General features: G+C 40.6%; 2 protein-coding genes across 2 annotated transcripts; both read right to left on the bottom strand.

The window, feature by feature from the left end:
• Window positions 1–796: 796 nt before the first annotated feature.
• On the bottom strand, window positions 797–5,105 carry LOC139336479 (extracellular calcium-sensing receptor-like). The gene is made up of 9 exons (XM_070970612.1): window positions 4,996–5,105; window positions 4,405–4,699; window positions 4,154–4,240; window positions 3,674–3,943; window positions 3,152–3,358; window positions 2,793–3,068; window positions 2,202–2,429; window positions 1,986–2,109; window positions 797–1,912 (listed from the first exon to the last, which is right to left on the bottom strand). Exons 1-9 carry the CDS (start codon window positions 5,103–5,105, stop codon window positions 1,002–1,004), a joined length of 2,508 nt encoding a protein of 835 aa, XP_070826713.1. The 3' UTR covers window positions 797–1,001.
• Window positions 5,106–6,861: 1,756 nt separating this feature from the next.
• Window positions 6,862–11,067, bottom strand: LOC139335916 (extracellular calcium-sensing receptor-like). Its single transcript, XM_070969700.1, has 9 exons — window positions 10,826–11,067; window positions 10,269–10,563; window positions 10,021–10,107; window positions 9,543–9,812; window positions 9,019–9,225; window positions 8,665–8,940; window positions 8,065–8,292; window positions 7,846–7,969; window positions 6,862–7,772 (listed from the first exon to the last, which is right to left on the bottom strand). Exons 1-9 carry the CDS (start codon window positions 11,065–11,067, stop codon window positions 6,862–6,864), a joined length of 2,640 nt encoding a protein of 879 aa, XP_070825801.1.
• Window positions 11,068–14,096: the final 3,029 nt, after the last annotated feature.

The raw sequence follows: 14,096 nt of genomic DNA, 5'->3' as shown, positions 1-14,096 counted from the left end.
GTACATACTGTATTGTATTATTCACTCAATTTCTTTATACTCAAGAAAAACAAAAGATGACCATTTTGTTTAAAGACTGGCATTGTGATGTGTGTCAGAGTCACATCTTGCTTTGTTTAGGTGTGAAAATTACACACATATGAAAGAGCAATACCAGCAGAGGGCGATGACAGGAATAAAGGACATATGTACCATAAAGAGTCACAAAGTCACCAGAGGGATGCCATTGGGGTACTTTTACACAAAACACCAGGCTTTGATTCCCAGAAAAAGTCAATGTTTGTTTTATTAGGAAGTAGTTTTTTTAAAACCAAACCATGATCTTTCCAGTCACCCAACGAAAATACAACGTCTAAAATGTTCCTCAGTAAGCTGTTTTGAAAGTCTAACCGTTGTGTATTTGTCATTGCTACCTGAACCACGGAATGAGGATATGTCCTTTTCATGCCTAGGTAAGGCAAAACATGACATGGTGGACAAGTGGGTCTATTAGATGGTTTGGCATGACACTGAGTTAAATGCTGAGAAACTTAGGAGTTGAGAGGAGTATTTTGCATTTGGGAGGAAATAAAGAAACTGGTGAGTGTATCTTTAAGTCCATATAACTTCCAGACTGGTCAAAAAATTAAAGCATACTGTGTAATCAAATCAGATCAGATGAACCCAAATCGTCAGCATAAGTAGTTCAGAAACAGTAATGTGTCGTTGAAAAAGATCTGAGGTTAACCAACAGTATGAAAACTCACAGAGATGGGAGTAGCTTTTAAAATTCAAATGCTTTGGACTTTAACTTCAGCCTGGACAAAAACAGAATAACTTGTGTATTCTCACACATATTATCGAAGTGGTGAGATTTGATATTAGCATACACTTATGAGGCATCAGCCCTGCTTTCTCATTATCTTGAACTTGCTATTACCATAATATATTATCTAATGTCAGCTTTTGTGTATTGTACGGGAAAAAAGGATTCATTCTGTCTCATGAAATAAGTGCAGTGTTTATGACTCAATGCCTCGACCCATGATTGCTTTCTTTGTGTTCCTCTCTGGTCTCAGCAGGATTATATAACATTTGGGTCCAAACAGTGCCACCAAGAGGCCAAAACTGGAGGCCAGGATGGCAAATACCTCCACTGCATCTGCATATTTGCCTGGTGAGCTGATATAAGCAGGGACAAAGGCCACCCACACAGCACAGAAGATCAGCATGCTGAAAGTGATGAGTTTGGCCTCATTGAAACTATCTGGAAGATTCCTTGCTATAAATGCAATCAGACAACTGAGGACAGCCAGTGAGCCAATGTAACCAAATAACACTGCAAAACCAACTGTGGATCCAACTAAACACTCATAAACAATTTTATCATCGTGATATTGAGTGTTTTTATGAGGAGCTGGTGAGGAAGAAACAAGCCAAGCAGTGCAAATTCCTGCTTGAATAGATGTAAGAACAATAACTGTCCCTCTCTGCTGCACAGCACCAAACCACTTCAGACTGGCTCCACCTCCTGGCTTGGAGGCCTTGAACACAGCCAGAACCACAATGGTTTTCACAAGGATGCATGAGACACAAAGCACAAAGCTGATCCCAAATGCTGCATGTCTCAGCTGGCATGTCCACAGCCTGGGACGGCCAATAAACAGCAGTGAGCACAGGAAACATAACTTAAGTGACAGCAATAGCTGGAAACTAAGTTCTGAATTGTTTGCTCGTACGATCGGTGTTCTGCGATGATAGACGAAGATCCCCAGGACAACAGCACAGATACATGTACCCAGCAATGATGCAGCTGTCAAGCAGATACCCAGAGGCTCATGGTAGGAGAGGAACTCTGTTTTCTTAGGAACACACTGGTCACGCTGGGGGCTGGACCAGAAGTCCTCTGGACAACTGGTGCACTCAGTGGAGTCTATGAAAATAGAGAAAGTCTTGAGTTAAATGTTTACATTTCCAAACAACAATGTTTAAAAATGAATACCAACCAGTCTTATTGCTGATCTTTCCCTCAGAACAAGGGATGCAGTCGAAACAGCACTCAGGTTCCCCTTTCTTTCTGACCATGCGGGTACCTGGAGGGCAGCTCTCACTGCACACTGACCGAGGTGGCTACAGGAAAGAAAATGAATGTTGTTCAACATTATTTTACACTGCTATGAGTTATGTATAGGTGAGAAAGGTGTCTAAAAGTCAGAAGTAACCTTGTTTGATTGGAAGTTCCAGAAGATTTTGTCTTCCTCCATTGTGAGTTCTTCACCTTTGATGGCCGACCTCTTCACCTCACCCACATTCTGAACTTCAGTTCTTCCATCAGGGAGCCACAGCCAGTTCATGATATCATATATTGGTAAGGCATCACCATTCTCATCAAATGACACTTTATCACCAAAAGGTGTGGTGAAGTTGACCTTTTCCAAGTAATACACAAGCTATGCATGTCAGAATAAGGGAGAGAGGGATTATATGTGGCCATGACCAACGCACTGGTTTTCAACAATCAAACGTCACACTGTGTTAATGAACATATGACGACATTAATAATTTCAACAGAGCATTTTTGTTAAAGTGGATTCTCATCTCTGTATACCTAGTGATAAGACATTGTTGTCTCTGACCTTACAATACTATCCACTGCTATCACACTGCAATGGGAAAATCCTTTCAGCTGTTTACTCTGCATTTTTGATTAAAAAGCAAATGATTTTATTTTAAGCATACAACTTACTTTGCAAGAAATATTAAAGTGTAGGATTTAGTGATATAGACAGATGGAGTGTAAACTGATATCACACCTGCCATGGCTCCAGTCTTTTCAGATTGCCACAGCTGTGCCCGCTGAAAGGCCCTCTACCTGGCTCGCACTGCAGCATGTCATCAAGGGCATACGCCAGAGCATACACAGCCTTGTACACATTATACTCTGGCCTGAGGTTTGAAATGTCCAACAACTCTGTCTCCACCTCCTCAAGATCTTCCTGTCCAGTGCATAATGTTCCCCCAGCTTCCATCCACCCTGCTGGAGGTGGTGCAAATCTGCACTGAAATGTGTGTTCCCAGAACTGGTTTACCTGAAAAACATTCATTCATTATGAATAATGACAATATATTATTCTTGCACTTACCAGATCAGATTGCATGGTTAAACACTCACCATGCTATTTCCAATGCTGTTGTTGTGGTGTTGGTCAGGACGTATTTGTAAGAGGAATTCCCTGAGCCCTGGTATTTCTCCTCGACGGATGGCGATGCCCAGTGTGCCACCCAGGTATGGCATGAAGTGAGGGGTCTGGAGCACAGTAGCTGCTGTCCAGGCTTCACTGGCAATCCACTGCAGGCCTGTCACATTCTGCCTCACCACCTGTGCATGATACCAAATACATCATACTGCCATGCACTAAAGTAGTTTCTAGTCTTCTGAATTATACAGAGTTTACACAGTTAACATATGGTCTTACTCATTCATATATATCTGCAATCCTTTGTTTGAGACAGTATTATTCCCAAAGTCATGAATGTCATCATTATTTGAATTTCATGTAATTTGTCCGAGTAAATATTCTCACTATAAAACCCTCCTAAGAAAAAAGAGGTGAGAGCTATTCAATTACATCGCAACTTATAAGTTAATCTAATTCTGTGTCAATTTAAAATTGAGTAGTGTTTCAAGCCCAACCTCTTCCATGAGATCAATCATGTGACTCTGGTGTGCAAAAACAATGACCACACGAGCTGTGGACTTCTTCATCACATCAACAATCCTCCTAAGTTCAACTGCATCATGGCCCCACGGCAAAATCTCAAAGTAAGCCAGACAACCTCCACCAGACTGAGCCAGGTCAGACTGAAAGGACCGGGCAGCGTGGAGTCCATAATCATCATCACTGACCAGCAGACCTGCCCAAGTCCAGCCAAAGTGGTTTAAAATCTGAATCATAGCACGCACCTAAATGAACACAGAGTGAAGTATTAATGCACAGACTGAAAAAATATTTCAATGTAAAACCTACCAAACAAGTTTCACAATTGATCATGTCTCACGATTTCCTTAAAGGAATATCTTTTTCATTGCAGTGAAGGGACATTCCTTCTCAACAATGTTTCACTAAAATACTTTTGTTTTTTCTGAATTCTCATTTTGCTGATAGACAGTCACCTGGAAAGCATCACTTGGGATTGTCCGAAAGAAGGATGGAAACTTTTGCCGGTCACTCAGGCAGGAACATGTGGCAAAATAACTCACCTGTGAAAGACACAGACTGTACATCCTAAAAAAAACATGCAAATCCGTTTATCAGCTCTTTCTACCTTCGATGGTTCATTACAGCATATTACAGCAGACACTAACTTTGAACTTAAATCACAATGATCCAAAATAGTTCTTAGATGGCAAGAAGAAAAACTTACCATAGGTACTCTGTACAAACCAAAGACAGTGGAGATGGCAATGGAACGTGTGGAGGAAGAATCACCCACAATCCCGAGGACTGGAGGGGTTCCTGCACAGGTGTCCTCTAATATAAATTGCTCCTCTTGACCACTTGCTAATAACAATGCTGCATGAAATCCAATTCCTAGTTTGCCACAGTTATCATAAAGACTGTATCCCAGAGTCACATTAGGTAGCAGGTTGGAGTTTCTGTTGATCTCATCTATAGCAAAGGCCATGGTCTGAGCCTGTCTGAATCCTAGAACATGAAAACTAAGACAAGAAACAACACTGTTTACTATTGAAAAATACAATATACAGGAACTTTGCCAACATCTTTGTTGCATAACTACAGATTTTGGAAACAATATGGCAGTTAAATAGCAACAGTATTGCAACATTTAATTTTAAAAGATGCACAAAAAGTAACGTGTTTAAAATGACATAAATAAACATTGTAATTCTGTGTAATATCTGATGATAAAAAAACAAAACAAAAAAAACACTCCATTATTGGGACTGACTTTGCCCAGTTTCTCCTTTTTTTTGACTGTTTCTCTGATACTTACCCACTGCAGGTAGGTGGTTGTGGTTCTGAGATAAAAGACAGATCAGGAAAGACAGAAAAGAAGTGGACCTGAAAAAGCCCACCTAAAATTACATCTCCAGCCTTGTGCATCCTATTTAGATGAAACTGTCCCTGTAACTGGCAGGTGGAGGAATAAAAAGGCGGGGTCACAGCAGAAGAAAAGTAAGAATACAACAACATGAAATACACAAGTAAAAACAAGTTGATCTCTCCAAACGCCCTCATGTCTTTGCTACTTTTCTGAACAGTCAGTTTTTTGCTATGTCATCCCCTTTTATTGATTTGCAGTATTGTTTAGCCATGCACACCTCCCTTTTGGGCATACACAAAAGTAGGGGCAGGGCCTAAGATGGACTTCATCTGAGGCTGACTTTGCGTTGAGCCAGAATTGATATGTGCACTTATAATAACATATCAATAAGACCATATGAGCAAAGTTTCCAACCCACATTTATGCTGTGGTTTACCCCAATGGATGAGGTCTATTGAAACTTGCATGATGTTCACATTATGTGCTTCTTAGTGTTTTTCATATCAAATGGATATAATCAAATGTCCACTAGATGGTAGCAGCATCCTAAGGCGTTTGGTAAAATAATATGCGCTCCCACCTATTTTTCATTGCGTTTCAGCTTTTTATTGGAAAACTATTGTATCTGTCTGGCACACAGCAACTTGGGAGATGTCAGATATTATAATTCCTGCAGACATGCATGCAAGACAGGTTACCCCACAAGACTTTTGACTGTCCAGTTTGCAATGTTGTACAATTGATTTGCTCTTTAGTGTGTTTGTCAAACATTATTCTGCATGTCAACGTATATACACACTCACTTACATACAGTTGTATTCTTCCAGATAGCAATTATTTGATCTCATTAATTTACCCAGAATACATAGCATTCATAGACGTGAGAAGCACAATCAAGGATATGTTACAAGTCTCTCAACACAAGATGGTGGGGAGAAACGCTGAGTTATACTACCACTCGCTACACTTTTAAGGGATGTGAATGCCTGTAAAGGTGCATGACTGTCTGCATCATTGTTTATTTTGTCAATCTTAGTTTTAAATACATGTTGTAAGGGAGGCCCGAACTTGTGTCATGGGCTGCACCAAAAACTCTGGCAAATCTCAAAGCTCAATCCTTTCTCATACAGCAACAGTTATTGAGTATTTGCCTCCCTTACACACAAAATGACAATGTGCAGGGTTCGTGTTAATGACCAGTCACTGCCATGAACATCTACTGTATTTGGATTAAAATTTGAAAGAAGTCTTTATTCAGAGAAATATGATGTCCCAAGACAGTCAAGTCAAGATGGGTCAGTTCTACATCTTATGCCTGCATCATTGTGCAAGCCTTTTAGTGCATAGTGTCTAGATATCTGTCTAGGCTAGCTGTTAGCTGCAGCTGTTAGCTTCCTTGCTTTTATTTGGTACATATTGTTTAATTCTATCAATTCCTTTATACTCAAGAAAAACAATATATGACCATTTTTTCAAAAAAAGATTGGCATTATGATGTTTAATGTTTCAGGCCAGTCTCATGCCAAAGTATGTAACAGACCTGCTGATCAACAAGAGAATAGTGTATCAGAGTCACATTTTGCTTTGTGTAGGTGTGAAAATTACACTCATTACAGTATGAAAACTCACTAAGACAAAAGTAGCATTTAAAATTCAAATCGTATCTTATCGTATCTTATCTTATCTTATCTTATCTTATCTTATCTTATCTTATCTTATCTTATCTTATCTTATCTTATCTATTGTCTAATGTCAGCTTTTGTGTATTGTACAGGAAAAAAGGATTTATTCTGTCTCTTGAAATAAATGCATATTCTATGATGCAATGCCTCGACCCATGATCGCTTTCTTTGTGTTCCTCTCTGGTCTCAGCAGGATTATGTAACATTTGGGTCCAAACAGTGCCACCAAGAGGCCAAAACTGGAGGCCAGGATGGCAAATACCTCCACTGCATCTGCATATTTGCCTGGTGAGCTGACATAAGCAGGGACAAAGGCCACCCACACAGCACAGAAGATCAGCATGCTGAAAGTGATGAGTTTGGCCTCATTGAAACTATCTGGAAGATTCCTTGCTATAAATGCAATCAGACAACTGAGGACAGCCAGTGAGCCAATGTAACCAAGTAACATTGCAAAACCAACTGTGGACCCAACTGCACACTCATAAACTATTTTATCATCGTGATATTGAGTGTTTTTATGAGGAGCTGGTGAGGCAGAAACAAGCCAAGCAGTGCAAATTCCTGCTTGAACAGATGTAAGAACAATAACTGTCCCTCTCTGCTGCACAGCACCAAACCACTTCAGACTGGCTCCACCTCCTGGCTTGGAGGCCTTGAACACAGCCAGAACCACCATGGTTTTCACTAGAATGCATGAGACACAAAGCACAAAGCTGATCCCAAATGCTGCATGTCTCAGCTGGCATGTCCACAGCCTGGGACGGCCAATAAACAGCAGCGAGCACAGGAAACATAACTTAAGTGACAGCAATAGCTGGAAACTAAGTTCTGAATTGTTTGCTCGTACGATCGGTGTACTGCGATGATAGATAAAGATCCCCAGGACAACAGCACAGATACATGTACCCAGCAATGATGCAGCTGTCAAGCAGATACCCAGAGGCTCATGGTAGGAGAGGAACTCTGTTTTCTTAGGAACACACTGGTCACGCTGGGGGCTGGACCAGAAGTCCTCTGGACAACTGGTGCACTCAGTGGAGTCTATGAAAATAGAGAAAGTCTTGAGTTAAATGTTTACATTTCCAAACAACAATGTTTAAAAATGAATACCAACCAGTCTTATTGCTGATCTTTCCCTCAGAACAAGGGATGCAGTCGAAACAGCACTCAGGTTCCCCTTTCTTTCTGACCATGCGGGTACCTGGAGGGCAGCTCTCACTGCAAACTGACCGAGGTGGCTACAGGAAAGAAAATGAATGTTGTTCAACATTATTTTACACTGCTATAATGAGTTATGCATAGGTGAGAAAGGTGTCTAAAAATCAGAAGTAACCTTGTTTGATTGGAAGTTCCAGAAGATTTTGTCTTCCTCCATTGTGAGTTCTTCACCTTTGATGGCCGACCTCTGAACTTCACCCACATTCTGAACTTCAGTTCTTCCATCAGGGAGCCACAGCCAGTTCATGATATCATATATTGGCAAGGCATCACCATTCTCATCAAATGACACTAGATCACCAAAAGGTGTGGTGAAGTTGACCTTTTCCAAGTAATACACAAGCTATGCATGTCAGAATAAGGAGAGAGGGATTATATGTGGCCATGACCAACACACTGGTTTTCAACAATCAAACTTCACACTGTGTTAATGAACATATGAAGACCTCAACAATTTCAACAGAGCAATTTCATTGAAGTGGATTCACATCTCTGTATCCCTAGTTAAAAGATATTGTTATTTCTGACCTTACAATACTATCCACTGCTATCACACTGCGATTGGGAAAATCCTTTCAGCTGCCTGCTCGGCATCTTGTCACTAATAACCAAATGGTTTTGTATTTAACCATATAATCTATAAGCTGCTCTGTAAGAAATACTTAAGTGTAGGATTTAGTGATATAGACAGATGGAGTGCAAACTGATATCACACCTGCCATGGCTCCAGTCTTTTCAGATTGCCACAGCTGTGCCCGCTGAAAGGCCCTCTACCTGGCTCGCACTGCAGCATGTCATCAAGGGCATACGCCAGAGCATACACAGCCTTGTACACATTGTACTCTGGCCTGAGGTTTGAAATGTCCAACAACTCAGTCTCCACCTCCTCCAGATCTTCCTGTCCAGTGCATAATGTTCCCCCAGCTTCCATCCACCCTGCTGGAGGTGGTGCAAATCTGCACTGAAATGTGTGTTCCCAGAACTGGTTCACCTGAAAAACAGTCATTCATTATGAATAATGACAATATATTTTTCTTGCACTTTCCAGATCAGATAGTATAACACTCACCATGCTATTTCCAATGCTGTTGTTGTGGTGTTGGTCAGGACGTATTTGTAAGAGGAATTCCCTGAGCCCTGGTATTTCTCCTCGACGGATGGCGATGCCCAGTGTACCACCCAGGTATGGCATGAGGTGGGGGGTCTGAAGCACAGTCGCTGCTGTCCAGGCTTCACTGGCAATCCACTGCAGGCCTGTCACATTCTGCCTCACCACCTGTGCATGATACCAAATACATCATACTGCCATGCACTAAAGTAGTTTCTAGTCTTCTGAATTATACAGAGTTTACACAGTTAACATATGGTCTTACTCATTCATACATATCTGCAATCCTTTGTTTGAGACAGTGTTATTCCCAAAGTCATGAATGTCATCATTATTTGAGTTTCATGTAATTTGTCTGAGTAAATATTCTCACTATAAAGCCCTCCTAAGAAAAAAGAGGTGAGAGCTATTCAATTACATCGCAACTTATATGTTAATCTAATTCTGTGTCAATTTAAAATTGAGTAGTGTTTTTGAAGCCCAACCTCTTCCATGAGATCAATCATGTGACTCTGGTGTGCAAAAACAATGACCACACGAGCTGTGGATTTCTTCATCACATCCACAATCCTCCTATGCTCAGCTGGATCATGGCCCCAAGGCAAAACCTCTAAGTAGGCCAGACAACTTCCACCTGACTGGCTGAGGTCAGACTGAAAGGACCGGGCAGCGTGGAGTCCATAATCATCATCACTGACCAGCAGACCTGCCCAAGTCCAGCCAAAGCGCTTTAGAATCTGAATCAAAGCATGCACCTAAATGAACACAGAGTGAATACATTATTTCACTGGTTGAACAAATATTTTAGTGGAAAACCTGCCAAACAAGTTTCACAATTGATCATGTTCAATTCTCATCTCTCAAGGAAAGTATATTTCATTGCAGTGAAAGGATGTTCCTCCTCAGAAATGTTTACTGAAATATTTTTTTCAGTGCATTCTCATTTTGCTGATAGATGGTCACCTGGAAAGCATCACTTGGGATTGTTCTAAAGAAGGATGGAAACTTTTGCGGGTCACTCAGGCAGGAACATGTGGCAAAATAACTCACCTGTGAAAGAGGCAGACTGTGCATCATAAAACCATTCCAATCCTTTACTGGCTGTTTCAACCTTTCATGGTTTATTACTCCACACTTTCAAATGACATTAGATTGGAACTTAAATCAAAATGATCTAAAATAATTCTGAGATAGGAAGGTGAAAAACTTACCATAGGTACTCTGAACAAACCATAGACAGCTGAGATGGCAATGGAACGTGTAGACGAAGAATCACCTACAATCCCGAGGACTGGAGGGGCTCCTACACAGGTGTCCTCTAATATAAACTGCTCCTCTTGACCATTGACTAATAACAATGCTGCACGAAAACCAATTCCTAGTGTGACACAGTGATCATAAAGACTGTATCCCAGAGTCACATTCAGGAGCAGGTTGGAGTTTCTGTTGATCTCATCTATAGCAAAGGCCATGGTCTGGGTCTGCCTGAATCCTAGAACATCAAAACTAACACAAGAAACACCACTGTTTACTACTGAAAATACAACACACAGTAATTGTCCTTACATGCATGTTGCACAGCTACAGAAAACAGTTAAGTCAGTTGAATAGTTATTTTAATATTTAGAGAGAATATTATAATAAATAACATTTCTGAAATGTCATAAATACACAATGTAATTCTGATTATTTTCTGATTATTAAAATACACTCTATTGATGCAGTTGATTTTCTCCAATTTCTCCTTTTTGGTGTTTCTGACACTCACCTGTGGCAGGTAGGCGGTTGTGGCTCCGAGGTAAAAGACAGATCAGGAAAGACAGAAAAGAAGTGAGCCTTAAACAGCCCACCAAGAACCACATCTCCAGCCTTGTGCATCCCATTTAGACTAAACTGTCCCTGTAACTGACAGGTAGAGGAATAAAGAGGGGAGGATACAGCAGAAGATAAGCGAAAATACAACATGAAATACATGAGCAAGATCAAGCCAATATTTAAAACTCCCCACATGACTTTCCTCCTGTATACCCCTCGCCTGAGCCCAGTCCTGAAGTTTTATTGCTGTGATCGCCTTTTATTGACTTGCAATGTTGTGTTTATTGTTGCCAAGCACCCATCAGTTCATGAGCAAAATTAGGGGAAGGGCCTAAAGTGCATTTCATCTGTGATTGATTTAATATTAAAGCCGATTTAATTTCCACACTTTTAATATTATCAAACCAAGGATATATTAGCAACCTCTGTAGTTTATTGCCTTCATACTGACAATAACTCCAGATGTATGTGTTTGACCAGCATAAGAACTTAAACTCACCAAATGCACAAATCATGTATGTGAATTTCTCAGTCAAACATTAACAGAGTTTAATCAAATGCCCACTAGATGGTAGCAGCATACTAGGACATTCGTTGAATACGTCTTGCCATCATCCCACTCCAGGGTTTGCCACTGTGACACCAGTTGGAAAGCATGAGCTGGTGTGGATGCTGTTTCCATTGCTGTTTGTTGGGCAGATTTTGTGTTTGGAAAATTATGTGCTGAGGTTTCTATGTTAACTGTTGTTAGTAGGACTGAATCAATCTTTTGAGTGTAAGAAATATATGCTTTTTGTTAACATTTCTTTATCGCTTCTAGTGTCAGCTGGTGATGATCACCGATGAATGCAAAATAGAGAATGGATCAGTCATTAATTTATTTTAAATGCCAATTTTATGATTTTGCTGTACCTTGACGCGTATAAGTTTTCTATTCTACTTGGGTCCGATCATAGCCAGCAAGAGGCCAAAACTGGAAGCCAGGATAACATACTGTACCTCCAGTGCAGTGAAGCAGGGACAAAGGCCACCCACACAGTACAGAAAATACACATGCTAATAGTGATGAGCTTGGCCTCATTGAGGTTGTTTGAGGTCTGTTCTGGTGAGGCAGAGACAAGCCAAGCAGTACAAATTGCTGCCTGAACACAAGTAAGAAACATAACTGTCCCTCTCTGCTGCATAGCACCAAACCACTTCAGACTGGCTCCACCTCCTGGCTTGGAGGCCTTGAACACATCCAGAGCCACCATGGTTTTCACTAGGATGCATGCGACAGACAGCACAAAGCTGATCCCAAATGCTGCATGTCTCAGCTGGCATGTCCACAGCCTGGGACGGCCAATAAACAGCAGTGAGCACAGGAAACATAGCTTAAGTGACAGCAATAGCTGGAAACTAAGTTCTGAATTGTTTGCTCGTACGATCGGTGTACTGCGATGATAGACAAAGATCCCCAGTACGGCATCACTGATAAATGTGCCCAGCAATGATGCAGCTGTCAAGCAGATACCCAGAGGCTCATGGTAGGAGAGGAACTCTGTTTTCTTCAGAACATAATGGTCACGCTGGGGGCTGGACCAGAAGTCCTCTGGACAACTGGTGCACTAAGTGGAGTCTGACAAAGAAGAACATGGTGAAGTACATTCTTGTTGTGCTGGATATAATATCCTTTAAGGAAAAGGAGAAAGCGCTGATCATGAACACACTCCAGTTTTATTGCTGATCTTTCCCTCAGAACAAGGGATGCAGTCAAAACAGCACTCAGGTTCCCCTTTCTTTCTGGCCATGCGGGTACCTGGAGGGCAGCTTACTGGATTGGATGAGCTATCACCATGTCTATCACCATCTATTATGAGATAACTTGCTTATGTGATCTGGCGTGGTCTTGCCAATCCAGCTGCTTTGTAAAGGTAAGTGTTCTTCTGGGTAATTTTTGTACATATGGCATCTTACAGTGTAGCTATGGCATTATCGGGAGCTCAGTCAAAATTATTTCATTTAATATTAAAAGTTACATACAGTACTTAACGGTAGAGGCATTATACTAGAACTCATAATAATATTAAGATATTAAGAGATATGATATGAACATAAGACATGATATTGCAAAGATGCAATCTTTTAGCTACTCTTCAGGTGGTAATGTAAGTGCATTGTATGAGTCAAGAAGTCATGCTTCAAAAACGTCTTTTTATTTCTTCAAGGTAAATTCTTAACACTTTAACATCTCTGAAATTAAGAAGGTGGTGATTTGTTATATATTGAGCATTTTAATTACCAGTGTCTACTGTATAAATGCAAAATGTATTAGTTCTCTCTTGCTAATACATTGTCATTCCCAACTTGTCAGATTAGTTCACTTGGTCAGGACCCTTTGGTATCACTTCTTAAGGCACAGGGTACCTTTTGGAATAATTTTTTAATTTTCGGGGCTCTGAGGTCAAGTATGGGTTAATAATCCGGTTAGCAATGTCCTGTTAGACTTTCAAAATAAAGTTGGTTGAGAACAATAACAAAGATATAGTTAATGTCATGAAATGGTCACACTTTGGTTACATTTAGGCACCAAAACTACTTGGTTATCTTTAGGAAATGATCATAGTCTGGCTTGATATAAGGACATTACTTGAATAATTATGTACATTAAATTATATTTTGTTATGTTACTTCTAGTGCTGTCAAAAATATCACGTTATTAACGCGTTAACACAAATCAATTTTTACAGTGTCATTTTTTTTAATCGTGAGATTAACGCTCATTGTGACCTATAGTGAACTTGTAGTTTTTTATAAGCTGTGGCCACTGCTAGTGACGTAAGAAAAACTACTGGATCCGGTTGTAAACCAGAAACAAAACAATAGGCACGCCCCACACACGTGTTTGGTCTTGTCTGCTCGCTAGCTGTAAAGGCTAAGTAGGCTACCGGTTTGTGTGGATGTCAAGTGCGAAATGCCAAATTGGATGTGAACAAGATTCTGAATGGAGAGTTTAGTTTCAAAAAGTTGCCAGATGGGTCGACTGATAAGACCAAAGTTATCTGTGTGTATTGTCGGTGTAAACTGAATTATCACCATAGCACATCCAGTCTGAAATACCGTTTGATGGCAAAAAACACGGAAAATGCAAATTCTTCGCCGCCTCCTTGTCAAAACCAGGCGACAATGGATGGCTTTCGACAAAGGCATATGGATACTATTATGTTCAAAGGAAACTTAAGAAA

This window comes from Chaetodon trifascialis, chromosome 9 (assembly GCF_039877785.1).
Source record: "Chaetodon trifascialis isolate fChaTrf1 chromosome 9, fChaTrf1.hap1, whole genome shotgun sequence".
Classification (NCBI taxonomy): Eukaryota; Metazoa; Chordata; class Actinopteri; order Chaetodontiformes; family Chaetodontidae; genus Chaetodon; species Chaetodon trifascialis.
The sequence above is the reverse complement of the archived record's forward strand: the minus strand, read 5'-3'. Positions and strand labels throughout refer to the sequence as shown.

Bases quoted from the DNA above. Each gene is read 5' to 3' on its own strand.
- LOC139336479 (XM_070970612.1), bottom strand. From the start codon at position 5,105: ATGCACAAGGCTGGAGATGTAATTTTAGGTGGGCTTTTTCAGGTCCAC. The intron at 3,359-3,673 runs GTTGGGCTTGAA...TATCATGCACAG, and splicing joins TGATTGATCTCATGGAAGAG to GTGGTGAGGCAGAATGTGAC. The intron at 1,913-1,985 runs GTTGGTATTCAT...CTATTTTCATAG, and splicing joins AAAGATCAGCAATAAGACTG to ACTCCACTGAGTGCACCAGT.
- LOC139335916 (XM_070969700.1), bottom strand. From the start codon at position 11,067: ATGTGGGGAGTTTTAAATATTGGCTTGATCTTGCTCATGTATTTCATG. The intron at 9,226-9,542 runs GTTGGGCTTCAA...TATCATGCACAG, and splicing joins TGATTGATCTCATGGAAGAG to GTGGTGAGGCAGAATGTGAC. The intron at 7,773-7,845 runs GTTGGTATTCAT...CTATTTTCATAG, and splicing joins AAAGATCAGCAATAAGACTG to ACTCCACTGAGTGCACCAGT.